Here is a 23,483-nt window from a genome sequence, read left to right as displayed (position 1 = left end):
GCTTGGTAGTGGAGTGGAGACAGACTCACATTCCAAATAATAGGCCAAAGCTTTCCATGCCTGCCTGCTTGATTTCCATATGGCAAAGACAACACTATCATTCCCTCCAGGATTTCAGGAACAGAAATTAAAATAATGCAGGTTAAATGAAAAACAAAGTGACTTAGCTTCATAGCGGTTAATAAAATGTATCACAAATATTCTTGCAAATACTGCAAATTCCAGAAAGGACTGATAGATCACATATAAAAAAGTCACATGTGAAAACCCACAATTAAATATTGTCATGCTGCAGAGATGTCCTGGCCTACACATCATATTCTACAGATTTAAGAAAACATCTTTGTTTGGTACAGATCCTCACAAAAATCACACCATAATCATTTGAATATGTTTTTCAATGAAAATGAGAATAATGATGTAAAAATTATCATTCCCTCTAATATCGCAAATCATATTGCAATTGCAATATCAGTCAAAATAACAACAAAATATCACAATTAGATATTTTTTCAAAATCGTTCAGCCCTAATTCAAAGCATGTTTTATTTTTGTATACATGTTGCTTTGCACATGTGAAATTTCCCATTTCCCCTCTGAAACTGACATTTACGCCTGTGAACTGTCTCTTTGCATGTGAAATTACGTTTTCGCATGTGAAACAAACATTGCCATATGTAACAGCATGTGAAAATGTGGAAATAAACTGAAATTTTCACATGTGAAAAAAGACATTTATTTCCACATTTTCACCTGCTGTTACATACGGGAATATTTGTTTCACATGCGAAAACTTAATTTCACACGCAAAGAGACAGTTCACAGGCGAAAATGTCAGTTTCAGAGGGGAAATGGGAAATTTCACATGTGCAAAAGCAAAAAAAAAACACATGCTTTGAATTCACATGTAGATTGAGTTTTCACATGTGACTTTTTTGTAAGGGACCCATGTTGGTGAATTTAAATTCAGTTTGTGCTTCTGGCAAAAATACTGGTTTAATGCTCCCACATTTCCACTACATCTAACACCCATCTTGATAACTGTGGGTGTATCCTTTCCATTCACAACAGAGCTTTGATTGAGAGGCTGATGGCCAATCACACACATGGAGGTGACCTCACAAATGATGTAAACTGTAAACAGTGTTGGACATGCTGAACAGACACTAGCATATGAAAGCCAGCATTAGCTGTGAATAAGCAGTCCAGTACTTGCCAATGAAATAACCAAGCTCACCGTAAATGTTCCTCTTGGGCTTTGTGCAGGTTGACACTCTGGTATTATACAACGATGACGATCTGCCATGTTAGATTAGTCATTAAAGTAGTAAGCAAAATCATTAGCTTCTCAAAAGTAACTCACAACTGAAAAATGCAACCAATGATATTTACCTTATTTCTCAGGAATTTCACCCAATTCCAAGCCAATTTTGAAACCACAAGGAGCCAATCCAGTACAATTTAAAATATTTTAAATATCACAAACCCTGATTTTCAATATTAATTCATGCCAATTTATAGCCCAAATAACCAAGCACAAAACTGGAAAATTGCATTTTTCAATTGAATGGGCCTTTAATGTAATAGAGATGACATTATATTAAACCTGTTGTTTCAGTTTTGATACATACTTCAGCACAATTAGTATGCAATACTGCAATACTTTTGAGTAGAAGTTTGAATGGAGAACTTTTACTTCTACTAGAGTATTTCTACTTTGATCTAAGACAAAAAAAAAACTTCTTCCTCTCTGGCTCATACTGATCCTGATTCTGACAACCAGTCCATCAGTACCAGAGTGGAAATTATGTCAAAGCTGCCCAGCAACAGGGCTTGCAGTGTGTGTGTGTGTGTGTGTGTGTTAGAAGCACACCTCACGACTCACCAAGGCATACAGAATCCTTAAGGGGTAGCACTGGTGAAGTAGTCACAGTGCAGTTTTTAATCCCAGTGGACATACACTTTACCGGGAAGCAGCTCTGCCTGTTAATGACTGGTTGACTTCATCTGCCTTTTGCTTCAGCCGTTGAGGGGATGCTGGGGTGTCACATGTCATTATCACTGAGTGTCACTGTGTCGCTTTCAACAGAGACACGGCGTTTAACCCACAGTGTTGGGACCCCGCCGGTTTTTATAATAGTGTGTCCCCCTGTTGGAGGTCAAAACAGCGGATTGTGAAGTTTTCTAGTGGCAGCATGGCGGCAAAATATGTGAACTACACCCATGCACACTGCACATTCCTGTACTGACCTGTTCTAATCAAAATGTTCTGAGAAAGTATACTCAAAATACCTACTAAATATCTGCCACTATGAGCTCTAATGCCCCTTTTCCACCGCACGGTACCGGCTCAACTCGACTCGACTCTACTCGCCTTTTTTGGTTTTCCATTGGGCAAGTACCAGGTACCAGGTACCATATTACCTGGTACCATTGAGGGGGTACTATCTGCAGTGGAAAACCAAGTGGTACTACCAAAAGCGAGTAGAGTCGAGTCGAGGCGAGTTGAGCCGGTACCATGCGGTGGAAAAACGTCATTAAGTAGGATGACCACGTTTTCAAACCCCCAAACCGGGACCCTTAAGTGTACCGCACGTTCATGCACGCGCACATGCACCATAGGCGTTTTCATCAGGATGGGGGATTTCAGCGCTTAGCATACCTGGTGACTGCACCTTTCAACACCGTGGACAGCGCCTCAGCAAACGAAAAATGATGTTTTGTCTCCAAAAATCCAAAAAGAGACCGTCTTTCTCTTCGGCTTGACAGCTAACCGTTAGCGTACTGACAGATTCTGTCAGACAGAGCCACAAGCGTCATATAGGCTAGCAACAGCCTTGACAACGACAGATTGATTGATTGACACACATACAGACAAATCAGTGTTGAATTCAGACGCGTGGTGCATTGTTTATGTTTTTTGATTGGGTTAGGTAATAATGAGCGGGACAGAATATGATAAATGTCTATGTAAGCGCTGAAAACAAGTATAATACTATTATTATTATTTTAATTATAGTGAAAACCGGGACATTTTAGTGTTTTACAGATATTTGTCGGGACTTGGGACACCCATCTTGAAACAAGACCGGACAATCCCGGGACGTCTGGTCACCGTAGCTCTAAGGCACAATTCTATTGTTTCCTTTGTACCAGGCAAAATCAATCCATGTATTTCAACTGGTTATTTTTTGCAGGTGTATTTATAGCAAGTCCTGATGACAACATGAGGTTTATGCTATTGTGAATAAAGCATGTGTTTCATGTGTTGAATAGTATGACAAAGTAGGGCTGAACGATTTTGAAAAAATATCTATTTGCAATTATTTTGACTGATATTGCAATTGCGATATGATTTGCGATATTAGAGGGAATGATAATTTTTACATCATTATTCTCATTTTCATTGAAAAACGTATTAAAATGATTATGGTGTGATTTTTGCGGGGATCTGTACCAAACAAAGATGTTTTCTTAAGTCTGTAGAATATGATGTGTAGGCCAGGACATTTCTGCAGCATGACAATATTTCATTTAAAATGGTATTTTGACACACATTTTGCCTTTAACAAATATTGCGCCTCCTGCGATTTGAAAATTGCAGAAGGCCATATTGCGATTTCGATAAAATTGTTATTAATTGTTCAGCCCTATGGCAAAGTAAGACAAAGAAAAATGTGAATAACCATCTGCGTTATGACTGAATAGCTGTAGACCGAAGGCAGGTAATTTTTTGGCACTGACTGAATCAGGTCGGTAGGCTACTACAGAGTACCGAAAAATGTTGAGGTAAACGGTGCCAACTTTTGATACTTTTGTATTGTTCTGGTTCAGCCAATCTCTAACCATGACGAGCCTTTACAGAGGTGCGCATTTACGCACAACCCAATCTTGCACAATGCTTGGTGCAGGTGTTGCTGTCTCTGTTTTTAGTAATCTAGCTAACGCAAGCTAAAACAGAGGTTGCACCGATTTAAGTAGACATGGCTCATTTTTCTAGCTTCATTGCCTAGCCTAGCCCGACAAGGCAGACCTATGGAATGCTACGCAAGCTACACTCCTCCCATAGGGTCTGACATCTACACTTTGGCTAATTACAAAATCCTTCTCCCGGCAGAAACAACTTACAGAGTTACTTTGACTTGACTTTGATGATGTTTGTAGGTCTTGTCTCTCTCCCTGCAATGGCTTTACGACAATGAAAAAATAAAGTACGGGGAAAAAAGCTGATTATCTGCGTGTCTCTGTACAAGCTAAGCTCTTTCCCCAGTACTATATCTACTACATACTATATCTTACGCATGGAAGCTGAATTTCAAAATAAAAGCCCCCTGTACGGTGCCTGTACTAGCACTTTGCAAACTAGTCCCTACAATTAAGTTGATGCTGCGGTGTGAGAAATGACAAGACCCAGAGAAGCAGGCATACGTTGGCTATGTAGGCTTAAAGGGCACTTTCTCCTAAGAGGAAAATCAGGCAGGTGCCCCGGCACCATGCCTGCTTCCAACATGGCCGACAGGAAACAGTGGGATTTATGGGAAATGTGGTCTTCATTTTTAAAAACACAAATAGCTACAGTACATATAGCACTTTTAAATGCAAATGTACTTGATGATTGAGCTGATTCTGATTCTGAAAGTCTCGTTAGCTAAATATGTTGTCCTATTGGTGGCATGGCCTCTTCCTGACCCTCTGCCACTATTAGTTCTCTTCGACCTTTGGTGTTGGTAACTGAACAAACTCAATGCTGACCCGAGGCAAGAATCCACAAATGAGGCACCACTATCGCTCAGTTGTTTAGAACAGACATCAGACAAAATGTTAAAGTGGTTGTGAGCAGGTTAGCTTGGCAACAGTTCATCTGCCCTGGAGCTAGGAGTTCACAACACGGGTGAATTTAGGTATGGCGGCCTATGGCTTATATTTATATATTTTGCTGCAGAAAGAAATAATTCAAGAGCACAAGCATTACCTGATAACACAAATAATTAATCATGGTCTGATTCCATTCATTCACCTCAATGGTATCAGAACCATCTTCTGGCCTGCTGACACAGGGACTCTGACTTTTGTGTAATACTGTTTGTGGCATAGGAATTAGTCAGCCAGGAAAAAATAGGAAGGTAAATGAGTCCATATAGGGAGGTAAATATTGTTAGGATGTGTATTGCCTCAAGGCAGAATTGATACAATCAATGTAAAATGAAGACAAGATGGGTTTTTGGAAAACTAAAAAAAAACAATTTTGACATACCCCTTGCTTTGCTCTAAAATAACCCCCCTAGATCACAAACCTGTCACTTTAAAAATCCCAGCTTTAATATCAGCAAAAAAAATTTTTTTTCTTTCTTTCTTTTGCCTGTTTATACAATTGTCTGTACACGTAAAGCATTTTGCCATTTTCTTTATTTTCATTGTCTTCTCTTTGTATGCAGTACCTTGGGTAGGCAGTCAATTCTTGGCAAATTCTGTAAAGATGCTAGATGCAGGATTTTCTTATTGTTCACTGCAAAAGCAGTTCAACTGAAAGAGTAGTCATGAAAAGTAAGGATGATGACACAAGCTAATGCTAGGGGAAAATACAGCACTGAGTAATGAGCAAAGAGTGTATATATTGGCGAGCCACTGACATGCAAAAACGCACGATCAAGGACAGGTCAAGGCCTTTTCAATGTGGAAATGTTAGATACACTGGTCAAACTCAGTATATTAACATTTTTATTTAAATAAAAACTAGTTGTGGAGAGTCAGATTGCTTTAAATAATAATAGACCAATCAACACTTTTACAGAGCCTCGTTAGTTTCTTTCATGTTTTTGTGATCCATATCCTATTTGATGTCTTGGCAATCAGTCTGCAGATTTCTTGTTTTACATCAAGAAACCAATGGGAGCTCAAGATATATTGCAGGTTTTCTGGTGCATAAAGACAGGTGTGTACCAATGGACTTAAAGTCAAAATCTGTGTATCGTAATGTGAGGTTAGACATGGCTTGATTTACATATTCATCACCTCAAAGTCTACTCTTGCAGGGGGCTTCGTATCCCAACACTAACTCCAGGGTTGGAATCAGTGGTTTGGGGACAAAACCGACTTCTGGATCTGGATTGGACCCTTACTGAACCTAATATGGAAAAAATTGAGTGCAGAATTAGTGAGCCTTACTGGTTTTCTTTGTTCATTGCACATGCTATATGCCTTTGTTGATTGCGCTGGGAGAAAAATACTATGTAGTTACTATAGTGGATATAAATGTCCCATTCCATGTCCCATTCTTTGTGTGTATCATCACTTCTTTCTATCGCCCCCTCCTCCTCCTCACTCAGGGAAACCTAGGCCTCTTGCCAGCAGTATAAAAAAAAATCAATGTGCAAAGACGGTTTTAAGAGTTTTAAGGTCTTTGTCTAGTTTTCTCCTCCTTTCTCCGTCCTCCCCTCTCCTGATCTCCTCACATCTTTCATTCCCTCTTGGACACTCTGTCATCTCCTTTCCCTTGTATCCTCCTCAACACAGTGTCCTCCGCCTTTATACTCTTTCTCCCCATACCTAACCCCTTTCCCTTCCCTTCCCTTCTTCTTCAGACCTTTCCGCCCCCCTGACACCACGAGGGAATGCAGATCAATCCTCCTCCTCCTCTCCCTACAGTGCCACAGAGGCCCTGGGCCATCTAGTATTCTGTTTTCTGTGTTTCATGTATAATGCAGCGGGCCCCTTCATCGCGGTGAAAGGGCCTGTCAGAGCACAGGGAAGGGCCAGAGCTTTACCGGGAGGGGAGCTATAGCAAAGTCCAGGGAGATCTGAGAGTCGGGGCGAGTGGGGGTGGAAGTTGTTGTTGCCGGTCATGGTAGACAAGGGTTCGACTGATAAGGGTTGCTTTACGATTGCATCACAATCGTCCCAGCAACCACGTCTGGTTCTATTATGGAGGTCCATTAGAGAATTGGCTGTTAGTTAATAATGTCTAAATATATAACAACCAGGCAAAAAAGAGAGAGATACCTGAAAAAGACTGTCGCGGTGTGGCTGTAGATCCATTCAGTAACGTTACAAGGAAAAGTGAATTGTCTAAACCAGTGGTTCTCAACGTGGGGTCCGGGGACCACCAGGGGTCCTTGAGGGGGGTTCCAGGGGGTCGCCGGCAAATTGATGAATTGGTAAACACTCAGCATTATTTCATTGAACACAATTATAGAAAGCAGAATAATGACTATTTTGATCATAGTTTCACTGTTATCTCTCTACCTACAATGCAGATAGTCATGGAATTCTGGACAAAATCATATCTAACAATAATAATATTCTCAGATGTGGGTCCAAGAGAGAAAATCTCATGACATGGGGGTCCGTGGCTCTAATGTGTAAAAACTTAGGGGTCCTTGATATGGAAAAGGTTGAGAATCACTGGTCTAAATTGTCTTGTCTTTAGCCCTAGTCGCTACTCCAGAACACTCTTGAGTTGTAGCTAGTTAGCCAAAACAGTTGAGTTTTGGCACACATCTACATGGGGTGATATGGTCACCTGTGATTGGTGGAGATTTCCCCTGCTCTAGTCATGAGCCTATCAGAACACTTTTAACTTAATTAGTGGATTATTATTGACAGAATGATTTTGACCAAACATTTGAATGTCCGGTTGACCCTTCTGACCAGACTCGGACAATGCATCTGAAAATGCATCTATATCGGCTCACAGATATATTGGTCTGAGCTTACTGAATCTGATCAATACTAAGAGAGAGAGAGAGAGAGAGAGAGAGAGAGGGAGAGAGAGAGACAATAATGGAGAATCTGTTGAATATGTATTAGCTAAAATCAAGACAGGCTGGCGCGGAGACCTTCAGCAGACATTTAGAAACATTATCATTAACCACTGCCATTAGCTAATTAGGACATAACTGTTAAACTATCCAGCTGTGTAGTTTATGGAGCCCTCACTAACATGGAATTGATGCTGTAAATGAGTGTTATGGAGAACAATGGTGCTTAACCCTGGTCCTCAAAACCCTGAGTACTGCTGGTTTTCTATCCTACTTCTATCTATCCTACAGGATTGAAAACCACCGGTGTAAAAAATGGGGTAAAGCAATCATATCAGAAGTGATCGAGAGACCTGGACAAAATAGTTGTCAAATACATTTCAGGTCTTTGAAAAAACACCAAAAAGTCTGGATTGTTTTCATCTTGCAAGTGTTGTTAAAGGAATAGTTCACCCAAAAATGAAAATGCCAAATGAAACACAGGTGAAATTTGTTAGTCCATATAACACACAGGGAGGTTGCAGCACAACTTCGTAGCAGCCTTCTCCAAAACAACTGAAATCAATGGGGACCTGTTCTTCAGAGTTCCCAAAAAAAAAAAAAAAAAAAGCCAAACAATCACACTGTGAATAGAAAGACCTATACACCATGATTTGTTGCAAATCGATCAGCTGTAGTTAAGATTTGCACTAAATGATGGTGTAAATATACTGTAGGTCTTTTTGGAACTCTGAAGAACTGGTCCCCACTGACTTCAGTTGTTTTGGAGAAGGCTGCTATGGAGTTGTGCTGGCAACCTCCCTGTGTGTTATATGGACAAACTTCACCTGTGTTTCAACTGGCATGAGGGGGAGTAGATGATGACAGAATTTTCATTTTTGGGTGAACTATTCCTTTAAGATAGTTCAAATATCTAATATACAAGTTAAGCACCCCCCCAGCATCTCTAAAACTATGAAATATTTCAGCCTCCAAACCAACTACCGTCCAAATTAAACCTTTAATTAGAACATACTTTTGACGATGTGTTGATATTGTTGTCCTTTTATTTTAAATCAGACACGTATGGTCAGGTCGTGGTGTGGTCAACCTCTGATATGTTGGAGGTTTCTCCCTGACCACAGCTAGTCAATATGTTTTTGTCTGACCAGAGCAGTGATTCCAGGGAAGGATTTTACTCAACAGGCTGTAAAACCTGCAGTGAACCCTGCCTCACCCTGCCTTGAGGAGCTGCTAACTCCAAAACGATTTCATTGGCTTTCAGTGGCGAGTTTTATTGTCTCATGATGGTCTAAATGCACTTTCAGAGGCTTTTCCACCATGAATACTTGTATTTTTGGGGGGGCTTTGGCAATGAAAATGGTAAAATTTAAAGATATTGCATATCAGCACAAAATATTGGCTATGCTTCAATCCAAAAACATTGCTGTCGACATCGGCTTTCATAAACCCATATCGGTCAAACCCTAGTTGACGGAGCTGGACTGCCCCAAGAGACTCTCTCTCTCTCTCTCTCTCTCTCTCTCTCTCTCTCTCTCTCTCTCTCTGTCCCTCTCTCTCCCACACACTGCTAACAGCTTTTATATAAACGTCTGCCCCCAGCCATAACCATCAGCCAGCTCTGTTATGTCAGAATATAATCTCACCATACTGTTGGACCAGGGCCAAATTATGACTCATGCACACACACACACACACACACACACACACACACACACGCACATTGAGAAGTGTAATTATCATAATTGTGTCCAGCGTTCTAGGAAATACCATGGCAGGCCCAGACTCTAGAGTTTAACCTGCAATACAAGGACTCATTTCCCTCAAGCACTGTGCTGTTGACTCCAAAATAGACTGGACCATTTCCTATGAGCACAAGATTAGAGCCCATTTACCAAACTAATCTAATGGAAACGGACATGGAATTCATAGTGGTAATTTTTCATTTTCTAATACTCTAGGAAGATTGGGAAGATGAGACTTGCTCCTTATTGGTGAGAGAAAGCAAATAAAACTTTTCATGCACCTTAGTTTTCATTAACCATACTGAACTGCATCCTTCATTTAGGAGTTAACCACTATGTCTGGCTGCCCTCTTGTTGGAAATGCATTATAAAATAAAGAATATAAAATTATGAAACAGCATCTAGTCTGAGGCTGAGGTAACCGGAGTACGCAGCCAATCTGCAAAAAAAAATCATGAAACGCGAATGTTCATTGTGTTTTTGGACGTTTAACTTCACTGTTCTTTCCTTACTGCTTTTCCTCCATTGCCATTGTTGTGGTGACATCCCTGCTCTGTGGCTGCTAGCCTCACCTGGATAGCCCCAACCCAAGTCATTCCTATGTTCCCAGGGTCCTATGTTCCCCAGATTTATATGGCACATAATGGGAACATGACAAAGGGTCCTATGTTCCCAGGGTCCTATGTTCCCCAGTTTTAGGGTTAGGGTTAAGGTTAGGGTTTAGGGTTAGGGTTAGAGACCTTCAAAATCAAATAAAATGATAACCATTGGTTTTATTGTGTTTATATAGCTGTTTTGAAGCCTTGTTCCAATAAAAAAAACTGGATAATATTTATGAAATATTTTAACTTGAAACGGGTCGAATTTGACCCAAACACAAAAGGAGGGTTAATGTGTGTTAACAGAATATTGAACTGGGGAACATAGGACCCTGGGAACATAGGACCTTGGGAAAATAGGACCTTGGGAACATAGGACCTTGGGAACATAGGACCCTGGGAACATACGTAGGACCTTGGGAACTTAGGACCTTGGGAACATAGGACCTTGGGAACATAGGACCTTGGGAACATAGGACCTTGGGAACTTAGGACCCTGGGAACATAGGACCTTGGGAACATAGGACCTTGGGAACTTAGGACCTTGGGAACATAGGACCTTGGGAACATAGGACCTTGGGAACATAGGACCTTGGGAACTTAGGACCCTGGGAACATAGGACCTTGGGAACTTAGGACCCTGGGAACATATATAACCAGAGAGAGAGAAAAATACCCCCCTCGGAAAATACCCCCCCCCCCCCCCCCCCCAAGTGACACTATCCTCATATAACTTACATCAGTTTGAGTGGGTTTACCCTCCACCACATCCCTGGTTACATTTATTACGTTGTGTGTTGGCAGACATTAATGGTATATTTCTGTTTTCTGTTTCCAACAGGACAGTTTCCCTGCCAGATTTGGAGGGATCCACTTTGTGAACCAACCCTGGTACATCCACGCCCTCTACACTGTCATACGGCCCTTCCTCAAGGACAAGACCAGGAAGAGGGTGAGGCCAGAGCATGTTTTAGATTAAATAGACACCCAGCTGTCACAGAATGAGGAAAAATGTTTCTATATTGGCACTCCAGTTGAACAAGAATTATCAGCATTACAAGTATTCTCATTGAAAAGTGAGTGGATAGCAAAGCCATAATACCAACAATGAAACCTTTTCCCACTGTGACAAGTTCCAGTTGAAGTAAATTAGCAGAGTGAATTGCACTGTAAAATGTCCCATATAGGCTACTAATGACACTTGTTTTGTATGACATTTTATATGAATTTCCAAAATCATTTGGTTGGATCCCAACAAAGTGTCACTGCTCCTGCCATCCATTTTTCACAGCTGGTAGTGCAACATATAGACTTACAAACATAATACGTACATAAATGCATAATGCATAAAATACAAAAATGTACTTAACTTGATCTTTATAGGAATACACCAAGTTTTTGGTGGATTGTTCTGTTGGTCAACTTAGGACACCAAAATCACTCAATCATCTTTTGGACAGTCTTTGGTTTCTTCATGATTCATGAGACATGCACCTTGGAGGTGCTGCAAGGTTGCAAGAGATTTTATTACATTTTTTTTTTTTTTTACCCTTTTTGGATCTGCAGTATTGCAACCTTCATCTGAAACAATACCAACTCAGCTCAACTCAACTCAACTTTATTGTCCCACTAAGGGAAATTGGGTTTGCAGCCATGGTAAACTAAGCGGTCCACAACATCAATCAACAAAACAGATTGATGTTGTGGACTGCTTGGTTTACCATCAAGTACATACCATAATACCATGTATCTGTCCTTTATTTTCCTTGATCTGTTCTCTGTGCAGATCTTCATGCATGGTAACAACCTGAACAGCCTCCACCAGCTGATCCACCCTGAGATCCTGCCGTCGGAGCTGGGCGGCATGATGCCGCCGTACGATATGGGCACGTGGGCGCGGACGCTGCTGGACCACGCCTACGACGAGGAGACCGACTACTGTCCGGAGTCCTACACCCTGTCAGTACAAGACCTGGAGCGAGACCTGGAGAAAGACCTGTCCCCGAAAACCATGAAGAGGTGGGGTTGTCACTTTGAACGCATCCTTGTCTCTAGTTTGGGACAACGCACATTGCTGTTACTTTTCAACCCAACATACAGTATGTCAATATCAACAGTTTTTATATTCTTAATTTTAGCTTTATTTATTCAGGGAAAGTTGACAGAGCTCCAACAGCAAGGAGGACATGATATAACTAGATAAACCAAACAAAAAGATTGATACCATCTATAGGGCATTTTATACTGCAAATGGTTTGACGTTGAGTTATTAAAGTGTGACAAGGGGTTAAACAAGGTGAATTCATTTTTGGGTGAACTATTCCTTTAAAATGACATTCACTAGCAAGGACCACACCATCAACAAGATGCGTTTAAATGATTTATTGAAGGAAGATTGATGAGCATGGTTTCTGGTAGCTGAATGCGTTGTGGGGAGGCTTCGTAGGGAATCCGCCGCGGCACCCGGGCCACGACGGACCCCCAAGGGGGAGGAAGGAGAGGGAGAACAGGAAGAAAGAATAGGGCGGGGGGGAGGGACGCAGAATACGAGAGCGAAAGGGGAAGAGAGGGTTAGGGTGGTATTTAAGGGATGCCGGAAGAGGCGCGGTTGAGGTGTGGTCCTGCTCCTGAAACTCGCTAGGTAAGCTTCAATATACCCAGTAAACTCAAAAAAGTCTTAAATTTGGCTTTCTTAAACATGCAGATACCCTGAAAACTCTGGGATGCATTGTCATCCTAGAATGCCTAATTAGACATGAGGAGTACATCAAAAGACCATTGTTGTTGGTGTTACAAAGCCTCCACTATTGTGTGTGTGAGTGAGTGAGTGAGTGAGTGTGAGAGAGTGAGAGAGAGAGAGAGAGAGAGAGAGAGAGAGAGAGAGAGAGAGAGAGAGAGAGAGAGCGCAGCACAGACAAGATGACGTTGTGACAAGGGCTCCACAGCCTCAGGGATACACAGGACATATACGCCTCTGCTAGCCTTTTATTGAGAGAGAAAGAGGGAGATGTATGTGTGTGTGTGTGTGTGTTCTGTGTTTTGTGCAGAACCAAGCTGAAAGAGCTTCTGTTTGATGCAGCAGATTTCTGAGTCTTAGTTCAGGTAATATGAGAGGTGATTTTGGTCCAGTCAGTGTCATCCACCTATGATATGATGGATATGATGCAGTGTGATTGATTACATATATATATATTGTACATTCTAATGGTTGTAGATCTAATGATTCTAATGAGATATTTTGATTGGGTACCACACAGGTATACATTAATGTTTTATTATTAATAGTATTAGTAGTATTATCCTAGGTTTCAATTTTTGTGTCCCATTTTATTTAGAAAACCTATAGTGATCATAATTCCCTTTTACACTATGATTCTTTTCATCTGTACCACCACAAAATGTCCCCAATTAGACCTTGTCAAATCCCCCTATTATTTAATACAGGCCGGTTCCTAGGCTTGGGAACCGGGCTGGAACCGATATTCGATATTATTGAGATATTTCTGTTAATGTTAATAATAAGTATTATTATTAATAGGAAGAGTGAGTGGCTTTAATGTATGAAGACTACGCATAATCACTGCCCCAATATCATTCAATAGAAAGAATTTGTGAATCTGAAGACAGTGGAGGTCCATAAAAATAAACTAAATAAAAACAAAATGAAATTGTTACAGACAGAAACATATTCAAGTTTGATGCTTTGGTATATCCAGGTTTAAATACAGACCATTTCTATGAATTAACTTTTTTATGAATGTGATGGAATGCAATTGATGATGCACATGTTATGATGTTATTTTTTATGTTTAAATTGATGGGAGTGTAGGCAAGGCAAGGCAAGGCAAGTTTAATTATATAGCACATTTCAAACACAATGGCAATTCAAAGTGCTTTACATAAATAAAATAAAAATAAAGACATAGATAACAAGACAGTGCAAGAAGATTAGAAAAGTGCATTAAAATCACATTTAAAAGAAAATATAACAGATAGAAATAAATAAATATTCCAGTGTAGATGAGTGTTGCCCTAGATTTCTTAAAAAGCCCTGGCGAACAGAAATGTTTTAAGCCCTGATTTAAAAGACTCTAAAGTGGAGGCAGACCTCAGATTTTCTGGAAGTTTGTTCCAGGCCTGAGGAGCATAAAAACTAAAAGCTGCTTCTCCATGTTTTGTTCTGACCCTTGAACAGTAAGCAGACCAGCCCCTGAAGACCTGAGGGTTCTGGTGGGTTCATAACACTGAAGGAGATGAGAAATGTATTTTGGTCCTAAACCATTTAGTGCTTTATAGACATGCAACAGAATTTTAAACTCAGTTCTTTGGCACACAGGAAGCCAATGCGAGATCAAAGTGATCTCAGCACTGGAGTGATGTGGTCCAATGGTGTAATTCAGTGATTCTCAACCTTTTTCATATCAAGGACCCCTAGTTTAGTCCACATTAGGGCCACGGACCCCCATTTGATTAAATTTTGTCTCTCGGACCCAAATCTGAGAATATTTTTACTGTTAGATATGATTTTGTCCAGAATTCCATGACTATCTGTATTGTAGGTAGAGCGATAACAGAGAAACTATGATCAAAATAGTCATTCTTCTACATTCTCTAACTTCTTGTAAATGAAATGCTGAAGTTTAACAATTCATCAATTTGCTGGGGACCCCATGGAACTCCCTCAAGGACCCCTGGTGGTCCCCGGACCCCACGTTGAGAACCACTGGTGTAATTGACTCTAATTGACCATGGTGTATATATGGTGGTAAATGTACTAGGGTTCACACTCTTCCCAACCATACCCTGATGAAGGCCCTGCTTTAATCGAAACCAGTCTGCATTTTTAATTCTTTGTCCTAGATATGCCCATATTCTAGTAAAGGCTTTTCATCTCCTTCTATGTGCAAGAGTGCCTAAAGATAGTTGCCTGATATCAGACAGAATTGTCAACTCGTTTCACTCCATTTCCATCTTCAGTCTGACATTGCCTCCATTCTAACCGATTTCCGTGGGGGAGGGGGATTCGATTTTCCCTAGAGACCAACGTATCCGCCTGAATCTAACGTCATTTTAAGTCGACACTGATGCGAAAAAAACATCTCCCCTTTGAATAAATGCCTTCAAAGCAGAGTGCTGTTCGGATTTCAAAGTAATCTGTACTTTTAATCGATTTAGAACAGCCTCGAGAGCAGTGTCTATCTTGTCTATAGCGGCCACCATTGTTGTTATTACTCCTCCTTGGTTCTGGCTTGACGATGCTTGACAACAGTGTTAGTCCCACCTGTGGCGCTGATTGGCTAATCGTTAGTCCTCCCCTGGCACTCATTGGACCGATCATTTTTCAACCGAGAAACCGCTGTTTCATGTCACGATGCCAGACCAGAATCAGTCAACTCAGTGGAGTGGGCGGATTCAAAGGTCTGGACCCAGGCAATAAAGATAGCCCTGCATGGCTTCTTTCTTGTTTGACAAAAATATTGGTATGAGCATCAATATCAGTATCAGGCCTTCAAAAATCCAATTGCTGTTAAAGTCCTAGAGAACTTCATGACCAGGTCGGGTATTTCTGGCCTAGTTCTTCTACAGCCCTGATTTAAAGGGGCATAAAGTAATGAATGACTTTGATCTAGCTATACGAGCTGCCAGTGGGAATTAAAGCAGCACCAACAGGGCTCTGGAACACTTGTGGCGTGTAATTGACATAAATTATAAAGTCACATTTTCACAATAGAGAGGAGTACGGGCCAGAAAGTGAGTTTTGAAAGCCAGAAATCTCAGCAGCTGGTCAAGTATCAACCCCCATAGATATATTAATTCATTTTGTGATATGGGGCAGTTAAATTCTTCATTTCCCCTATAAGCATGCGTCAGTAGATTATAGTGGTTTTCTTAGGGGTATCCTACTATGAAGTGAATATCTCGATATGTAGTATCTCAATATCGATCATCAGCTTCAGTAAAAAAAATATAAGTATTGGTTACCGGTCTTTCAAAACCCATATTGGTTGAACTCTAGTGTGCATGGATACAACAGTTACAAGATTTACAGTAGCATTTTAACGCTGCGAGGGAAGCTCCAGTCTTGATGGATGCTCTGTCTCGATAGAGAGTATCCTTGTTGCCATGAAGGGCATTTGCTGCTGTTAGTATGTTTGACATTGCATGGAATATCATATCCTCCTATAGGCCAGGACGCAATATGATTCATCCTGACAGTAAATCAGCCATGGGATGTCAAGTGAGTCATCCACTCAAGACATTCCCCTTAGCGGTACGCTACAGTGTGCTTCTATACTGGAGCTCAGACACTTCAGGAAAGCACTAGCCAGGCCAAATGATCTATGTCAGTGGTTCTCAACATGGGGTCCGGGGACCACCAGGGGTCCTTCAGGGGATTCCAGGCGGTCCCCAGCAACATGATGAATTGTTAAACTTCGGCATTATTTCATTTACAAGAAGTTAACACAATTAGAGAATGTAGAAGAATGACTGTTTTGATCATAGTTTCTCTGTTATCTCTCTACCTACAGTACAGATAGTCATGGGATTCTGGACAAAATCATATCTAACAATAAAAATATTCTCAGATTTGGGTCCGTGGGACAAAATCTCATCAAATGGGGGTCTGTGGCTCTAATGTAGACTAAATTAGGGGTCCTCGATATGAAAAAGAAGAGAATCACTGATCTATGTGTTTGAAAACTAAATTGACATGATCATTTTTGCATCTAGTTGTGAGAACATTTTTCAGTAACACTTTACTTGAAGTGGTGTTAAGACATTATAAGGCATCATAAGCGCATTATGAGCATATTATGAGTGCATGATAATTATTATAACCAAACATGATATAGATAACACGATGTGCAAATATGCAGGAGGTTGAATTCTGATGGTAATGAAATGGTACTGAACTGTAATTTTCTGATGTTTGTTAGGTTGATGCTTATAAGAAAAGTTGTGTTGCACCCATAGACTGTAAAAAAAGATGGACATAGTGAGTGTGACGTCACCCATAGGTTTCTGAAGGGCCTATTTTATATCCATCATATCCCGTTAATGACACAATTATTGAAAAACCACCATATTGACACACAGAATAAGAGAAATTAGCTACTGAGACCATAACTTGTCAAAAAAATGTATTGACTTCATATTTTGAGTGAGAAGTTCGCCCACCTCCAAGCAAGTCAGTGGGTCCCATTGACTTGCATGGAGGTGGGCGGTTTGGAGTCTTTTCGGTCTTATCGTCTTTTGCCCCTAGTGGATGTTAGAGGAATTGTCGCCTGCAGCCACTTCCTTATTGGCTTCAAATTCACCCCTGGTTTTGGCCGCTATGGCTGGCGGCATCATGGAAATCCATTGGAGAATTGTCTGCGTACAATAATGTCTAAATACCGTATTTCCTCTAATATTGGCGCGGGCCTTTATTTACCTCAACTGCAGAGGGTACCAGGCCTTTATTGGAAGCAGGCTTATATTAGAGACAGGCCTTTATTTCTAATTCCCTCTGTTTGATAAGTATATTTGCTCATATTTTAGTTCTGATCTGCTTCTGTTGGAGTTCGTTAGGTAGCCATTTTTGCAGTGCATTACCGATAATTACGGTAATCGACGATGGCACGCTCCAGAGACTTCCGCCGGTCGAGCCATCTTGTGGCATACTGCCATCTTGTGGCACTTGTACGTTACTACAAACTACAGTTACATTATATAACAGGCACCAGGAGTTTACCGGTATCCACCATTGCTTTTTCCGTTGTTTTTTTCCCGGCCTGTATTTGGGGCCGCCCTTGAACTAACTAACCATGTTAACATGACAGTAGTAACTCACAGTTCTACTCTGCTATCAAAATGTCAGCTAAATTAGATGGTAAGAAATTAAGAGAATAATTTTTCACAGCCATATTCACAGGCACGCAACAATTCACTCCTTCACTACCACATATTTCTAAGGGGACAGCCTATTAACTCATGGCTTTAATGTGTGTAAATCATTGCTCTATACTGCCATTTGCTTGCCATAATATGAACAGCCATTACCACAGGGAACATTAGCTCATAGCTCTGTAGGTATATTTTACTGCCTTGCATTAGATCAGTGATCTATTGCAGTCACTGGTGCATAAGATTAATTCACTGCATTGCAAAATGTCACTGGTGCATTCAGTGTATAAAAGAAAGTCTCAATAGTGCGTCATTACACATCACACTCATATAGAGAACATTGACTGGTACATTAAACATGTGCCATGTTTTGCAATTGAGGAATTAGATCAGCACTCTCTTTGCCATTAGCGGACTAGCTAAAGGACAAACAGTTATGGGGTCCTTTTAATGCTACGGGTGTCCCAGGGCATGATACCCCAGGAGTCTTATAGGACAGTCCAATAGGATTTTTTTTTTTTTTTGGATTCTATGAAAGGATTATTTCATGGAACACAGTGAGATCCTTGCTAGCAGTCAGAGTTGAGATGACTGATAACTCTTTGTTGGATACTGTCTAGAGGTGTGTTTTTATGTGTGTGTGTGTGTGTGTGTGTGTGTGTGTGTGTGTGATTGATTGATCATGAGATATTTCATTTGTCTCGAGGCTTCATCTCTCAGGTCCAGTATGTTTCAACCCACAGGTGAAGCTCTGTTTGTTTGCTGGTGTAATTTGCAGTTACTATATGACCACACTGTATCTCTATCTCTGTCTCTCTCTCTCTCTCTCTCTCTCTCTCTCTTTCTCTCTCTCTCTCTCACACACACACACACACACACACACATGCACGCACACACACACACACACGCACACACAGGAGATTGCCCCAGATTCCTTCTTTCTGCCTGTCTGATGGATAGTTCTCTTTTGCCCCCTAAGCAGCTTATAGGCCTCTATTAGAGAGATCTGTCAAAAAATACACAGATACACACAATAACAGACATTGTTGCAGCCTTTGTCCGATTGTGACATTTCATCATCAAATGACATTTTGTCCAGGGCCTCCAGAGATGGACAGACAGCTATGTATTGTTGTTTCGGCAGGAATCAAGAATGGGGTTTAATAAAGGTTTTATTTGAGAGATATAGTGAGAGATAATATGCAAGTGCTTGCCCATGTGCTGGTATTGCACACGACCTTTGACCTCTTGAGAACATATCAAGCCAGGGATATTCTCATTTATCCAATCCTGATGATGATGCATATTGTAGCTGTCTGTTCTGAATACTCAGTGTATCATTTGATTGTGATCAATATGTTTTATATGAATTATTAATATCCTTAAGTTCAATGGCGAGTTTTAGTGTCAAATTTAAGATTATGTATCGGTGCAAAATATTGGCTATTGGCAGCTTCAATCCCAAAAATATTGGTTTTGCCCTCAAAATCCCTTAAACCACCTCCCACTGTACTATATGAATCTGGATTAAATAGTATCTGAATTTGCCAATCTGGAGGTCAAAGCAGGTTAAAACACACTAAAAATGATTTTGTAAATACTGTTTGATGCAGGTCTGCTACATTATGAGAAGTGGGATACTGAACATGGAAGGTCATTTTTTGGAAAAAGAACTCCAGTAGTAACTTTGTTGATTTTCACACACAAGCTATGTTTCCATCCAACTGTCAAGTGAATTTGAACTTTTGAAATGTCACAAACAATAACATATGAAATACTTGCGTTTCCATCAGCTGGGTAGAAACAAATAAATAGGCTTCCTGAATGTCAAAAAAACACATCCACTAAAAAATGGAAAGTATTTCAACAGTTGGTTAGTATTGATTAGTATTAGGCAAGTTTATTATTTGTATTTGTTTTAGTGTGAGCTTATGTTGGTCATATTTCATGCTTTCATCTGAAGACCAAACCAAAGAAATGCATTTGGTGATATTGTAATGTACCAACCTATGGTCATACAACCATAGGTTGTATGACCTATGGTTGAGACAACATGTATGATATTGTAATGTAGGGGAGAGTGGGGCAAGTTGTCACGTGGGTAAGTTGTCTCAGTGGCTTGTAGGGGAAAAATGAGTCTCACCCTTGTGGGTCAAAATGAATGAGCAAAGGTTCAAGAGTCTTCCGTGGATTCTTTATTCAGACATGCATGGTTCAGTTCAGTGTTCCCAACGGGTAACAGAGAAGTGACAAAGAAGTGAAGCTTTTATACACTAGAGTAAACAACAACATAAATCTCGGCATAAAGCCAAACCCACAGTTCAGATTTCTTGACTCAAAGCCAAAAACCTCACCTAATATGGGACACACGGAAACACACGTATGAATAGCATAAACTATTATTCACCTATAAGAACACTCAAAATCATTTCATAACCATATATAGCACACGTGCACGCACACATGCACTGATTACCTCACCATGGTATGTAGAGAAAAAAAAGACACTCTACTCTAAGAACAAAGAACAAAAGAACAGAGTGTGTTATTCATATAAAAAAACACAGTATTCATTTTATTTCTTACAGACTTTATTTCTGAAACTAAATATTTTAAAGCCAAAAGTCCAATTACAAAAATGTAACTTTCTTAAGAATTACATAATAAAACATTAAATTAAATGTGTATATATTACATGTACATTAATATATCATACTGTTAGAAATTGTATCAGAATTTATGTTTGTTTATGTATGATTGTGTGTGTGGTGGGTGTTGATTTCTGAGATGAAGTATGTTCATACAAGAGTATGTTTTCCATGTTATTATTGTATATATACTTCAGAGGTGTGTGCACAAACAAACCATACTTAACATAGGGTAAGTTGTCACAAGTTGTCAAATGGCATTTCATCAGTAATAACATTTCCTTCCAGTAAATTATTCAAAATGTAAAAATGCCAATTTTTTTAGAGAAGACCTTAAGGTAGAAAAAGATATATCGTATCTCAGTAGTAAGGCACTGCTGAGAAATACACCAATGAGTAAAAAGTGTGACAACATGCCCCGCTCTCCCCTACCAACCAGTGGTTATACAACCATAGTGGAGACTTCATTATTTATTTGACAAATCTTTCCATTGCTACTTATCACATAATTTCTTTGACAAAAAAATGTTCCACTTCAAAAAACTTTGCGCCGACACTGAGGACGTTTTATCCAACTTGTCTGTTTCCATTCAGTTTTTCTAAACGGGTACACAGATAGAAACCCAGCACACACACACACACACACACACACACACACACAAAAACACACACAATCATTACTGATGGTGGTCTTGCCTTTCCCAGGTCTCAGTCGGTGGTGGAGCCGGGCGTCCTGAAGCGACCAGACAAAGTCAAGAGTGAAGAAGACAACATGCAGCCGCTGCTCTCGCTGGACTAAACACACGCTGACAGCTTGAAATGAAGCCCGCACATGCACGCACACACACACACACACACACACACACTCACATTAACAGCTCAAAAACATACCCACGTTAAAAAGTTCAACACACAAATACACTTGGGCACACAAACCACACACACACACACACACACCCTGGAAACACCATCCTCAGAAAGTGCTGCTGTTGGATTCTACAACTTGTTTCTCTTGAACTCACGGAGTAAAAACGAGCTGAAACAGAGCAACAGACAGACAACAGACAGCTTCCTACAGACGGCCATCGCGAGACGGACGTTTCCTCACGACAGAAGGGCATCCTAAGAGCTACTGGTGGTGTACCATATGTTATTTATTTAGTTATTTGTCAAGTGCCAATTCCAAAACTGTAAATTCACTCTTTAAAAAAATTGTCCCGCCCTCAGTATCGAAGGAGGGGCGGGATAGTTCTTGTGGCAAGCGCATAGAGAGACAGCTGTGAAGGTGCCACACATGCTGAAAATGATATTTTGTGGAGGGAAAATAGCGTTGTCTACAGCTATACAGTATATGGGTTATGGGGGGGGGTGATGGGGGATTGGAAATCATACTTCAAAGGGGCTTGGGGCCGATGTTCCTATGCTGCACATTGCCGGCTGGAGGCTTTTCTTTTTCTTGTTTTTTTTTTTTTTTTTTTTGTACAGTATTTAGAAGAAAATGCCCCCAAATGATCAAGAAGCATGGCTCGGGATTTAGCAGGAGCGATGATAATGAGCTTGTTCAACCTGGAGCCAAACTGGGGCCGACGAGTCAGGTCTGATAGGTTTACTGTGGGCCTACTTGGGGGGGGGGTTTCTGGGGGTTTACTGGGGGTTTACTGGGGGTATGGGCTTCTTTCATGTGAAAAGACTCGGTCGGAACTATCGGTCTCTCTCCAGCTATCTCTTAGAAAAGCAAACCCCCCTTTACTGTAAGAGTTGACTTCATGAATTATGCGCTTTTTCCTTAGGCCATTTTCTCTCTTTTGCCTGGCCCATACATTACAGTATACAGTATTTCTTGTGCCATTAGAAAATATAAGGCTCTTATCCAGAATGGCTTTTTTTCTTTTTTTTTCTTTTAAACAATCAGTTATGACACCAACCATTTGTTTGGCTGAAGATGTCCTCATGTTACCAAAATGATATATTTTGTCGTGATGAATTTCATATATGCTTTGAGACTTTGTATGCACTGTAATAAGCACTGTAACACAGCCTATATTCTGTGGTGGTTAGCTTGATAAAAGGGACTCCTATGGGTGGGATGTCTCGTCTGAGATGGAGGATGAATTTAGGTTTGTAGGGGTGGAAGGGGAGGTGGGGGACAAGTGTACCGCACTCTCCTATGACTTCGCTATATGTATATTATATTTTCGGCAATAATGTCCCACTCCTGAATCTGCCATCAACCATTACAGTCAGGCAAAGTGCTCTTCAATTTTTGACATGGTTCCAAACATGGTTCCAAAAATCAGACATTAAGGCACTTGTGCGCTGGTTATAACCCCATATAAATTCATTTTAGCATTAGTTATGATATTCAGTGCAGACGTGTTCTGAAAGGATTTTGAATCTATGTTAAGTGTTATTTCAGAAAAGTGTAAGAAGTATTTCACATATTAGAAGTATTTCACTTGTTTTGGTGACCTCTTGAAGTTGCAAATGGATTTTGGTTTCAGAACAGCAGTTGGAGAAGCTAGTAAAGTCGCTATACTTGAAAAAACAATTTAGATACAGTATAGTATTTAAAAAGATAGAGATATTATTTTCCACATACAGTATGTTTTTTTATGCCGGTGAATCTAAACAATATTATATACACTTCTATATGAAATTGACACCAGTTGAAGGTGTTCAAAGTCGCCTAGGCACTGTAGTGGTGCTACCACCACAACACTCACAGAGAGGCCCAGTTACACTAAAGGTTTGCACATGGAAGAAAGAAAGGTAGACCAACGGAAGGGCGTGAAGGCAGATAGACAGGCACCCAGACCAGCAGACAGGAAAGCCGCTAATAAGGCAGGC

General features: G+C 40.4%; 1 protein-coding gene across 1 annotated transcript in view; it reads left to right on the top strand.

Moving 5' to 3' along the window:
* The window catches only part of clvs2 (clavesin 2), a 46,382-nt gene extending 24,947 nt beyond the window's left edge, over positions 1–21,435 (top strand). Inside the window, exons 3-5 of the mRNA XM_071529366.1 lie at positions 10,943–11,053; positions 11,888–12,120; positions 21,342–21,435. Coding sequence (XP_071385467.1) covers positions 10,943–11,053; positions 11,888–12,120; positions 21,342–21,435 — 438 coding nt within the window. The remainder of the gene's footprint in view (positions 1–10,942; positions 11,054–11,887; positions 12,121–21,341) is intronic.
* Positions 21,436–23,483: the final 2,048 nt, after the last annotated feature.

Source organism: Centroberyx affinis, unplaced genomic scaffold (assembly GCF_046629955.1).
Source record: "Centroberyx affinis isolate AG114_WGS23_722 - 3 ecotype Tasmania unplaced genomic scaffold, CSIRO-AGI_Caff_v1 ptg001780l_1, whole genome shotgun sequence".
NCBI lineage: Eukaryota > Metazoa > Chordata > Actinopteri > Beryciformes > Berycidae > Centroberyx > Centroberyx affinis.
This window is presented reverse-complemented; position numbering and strand designations above follow the sequence as displayed.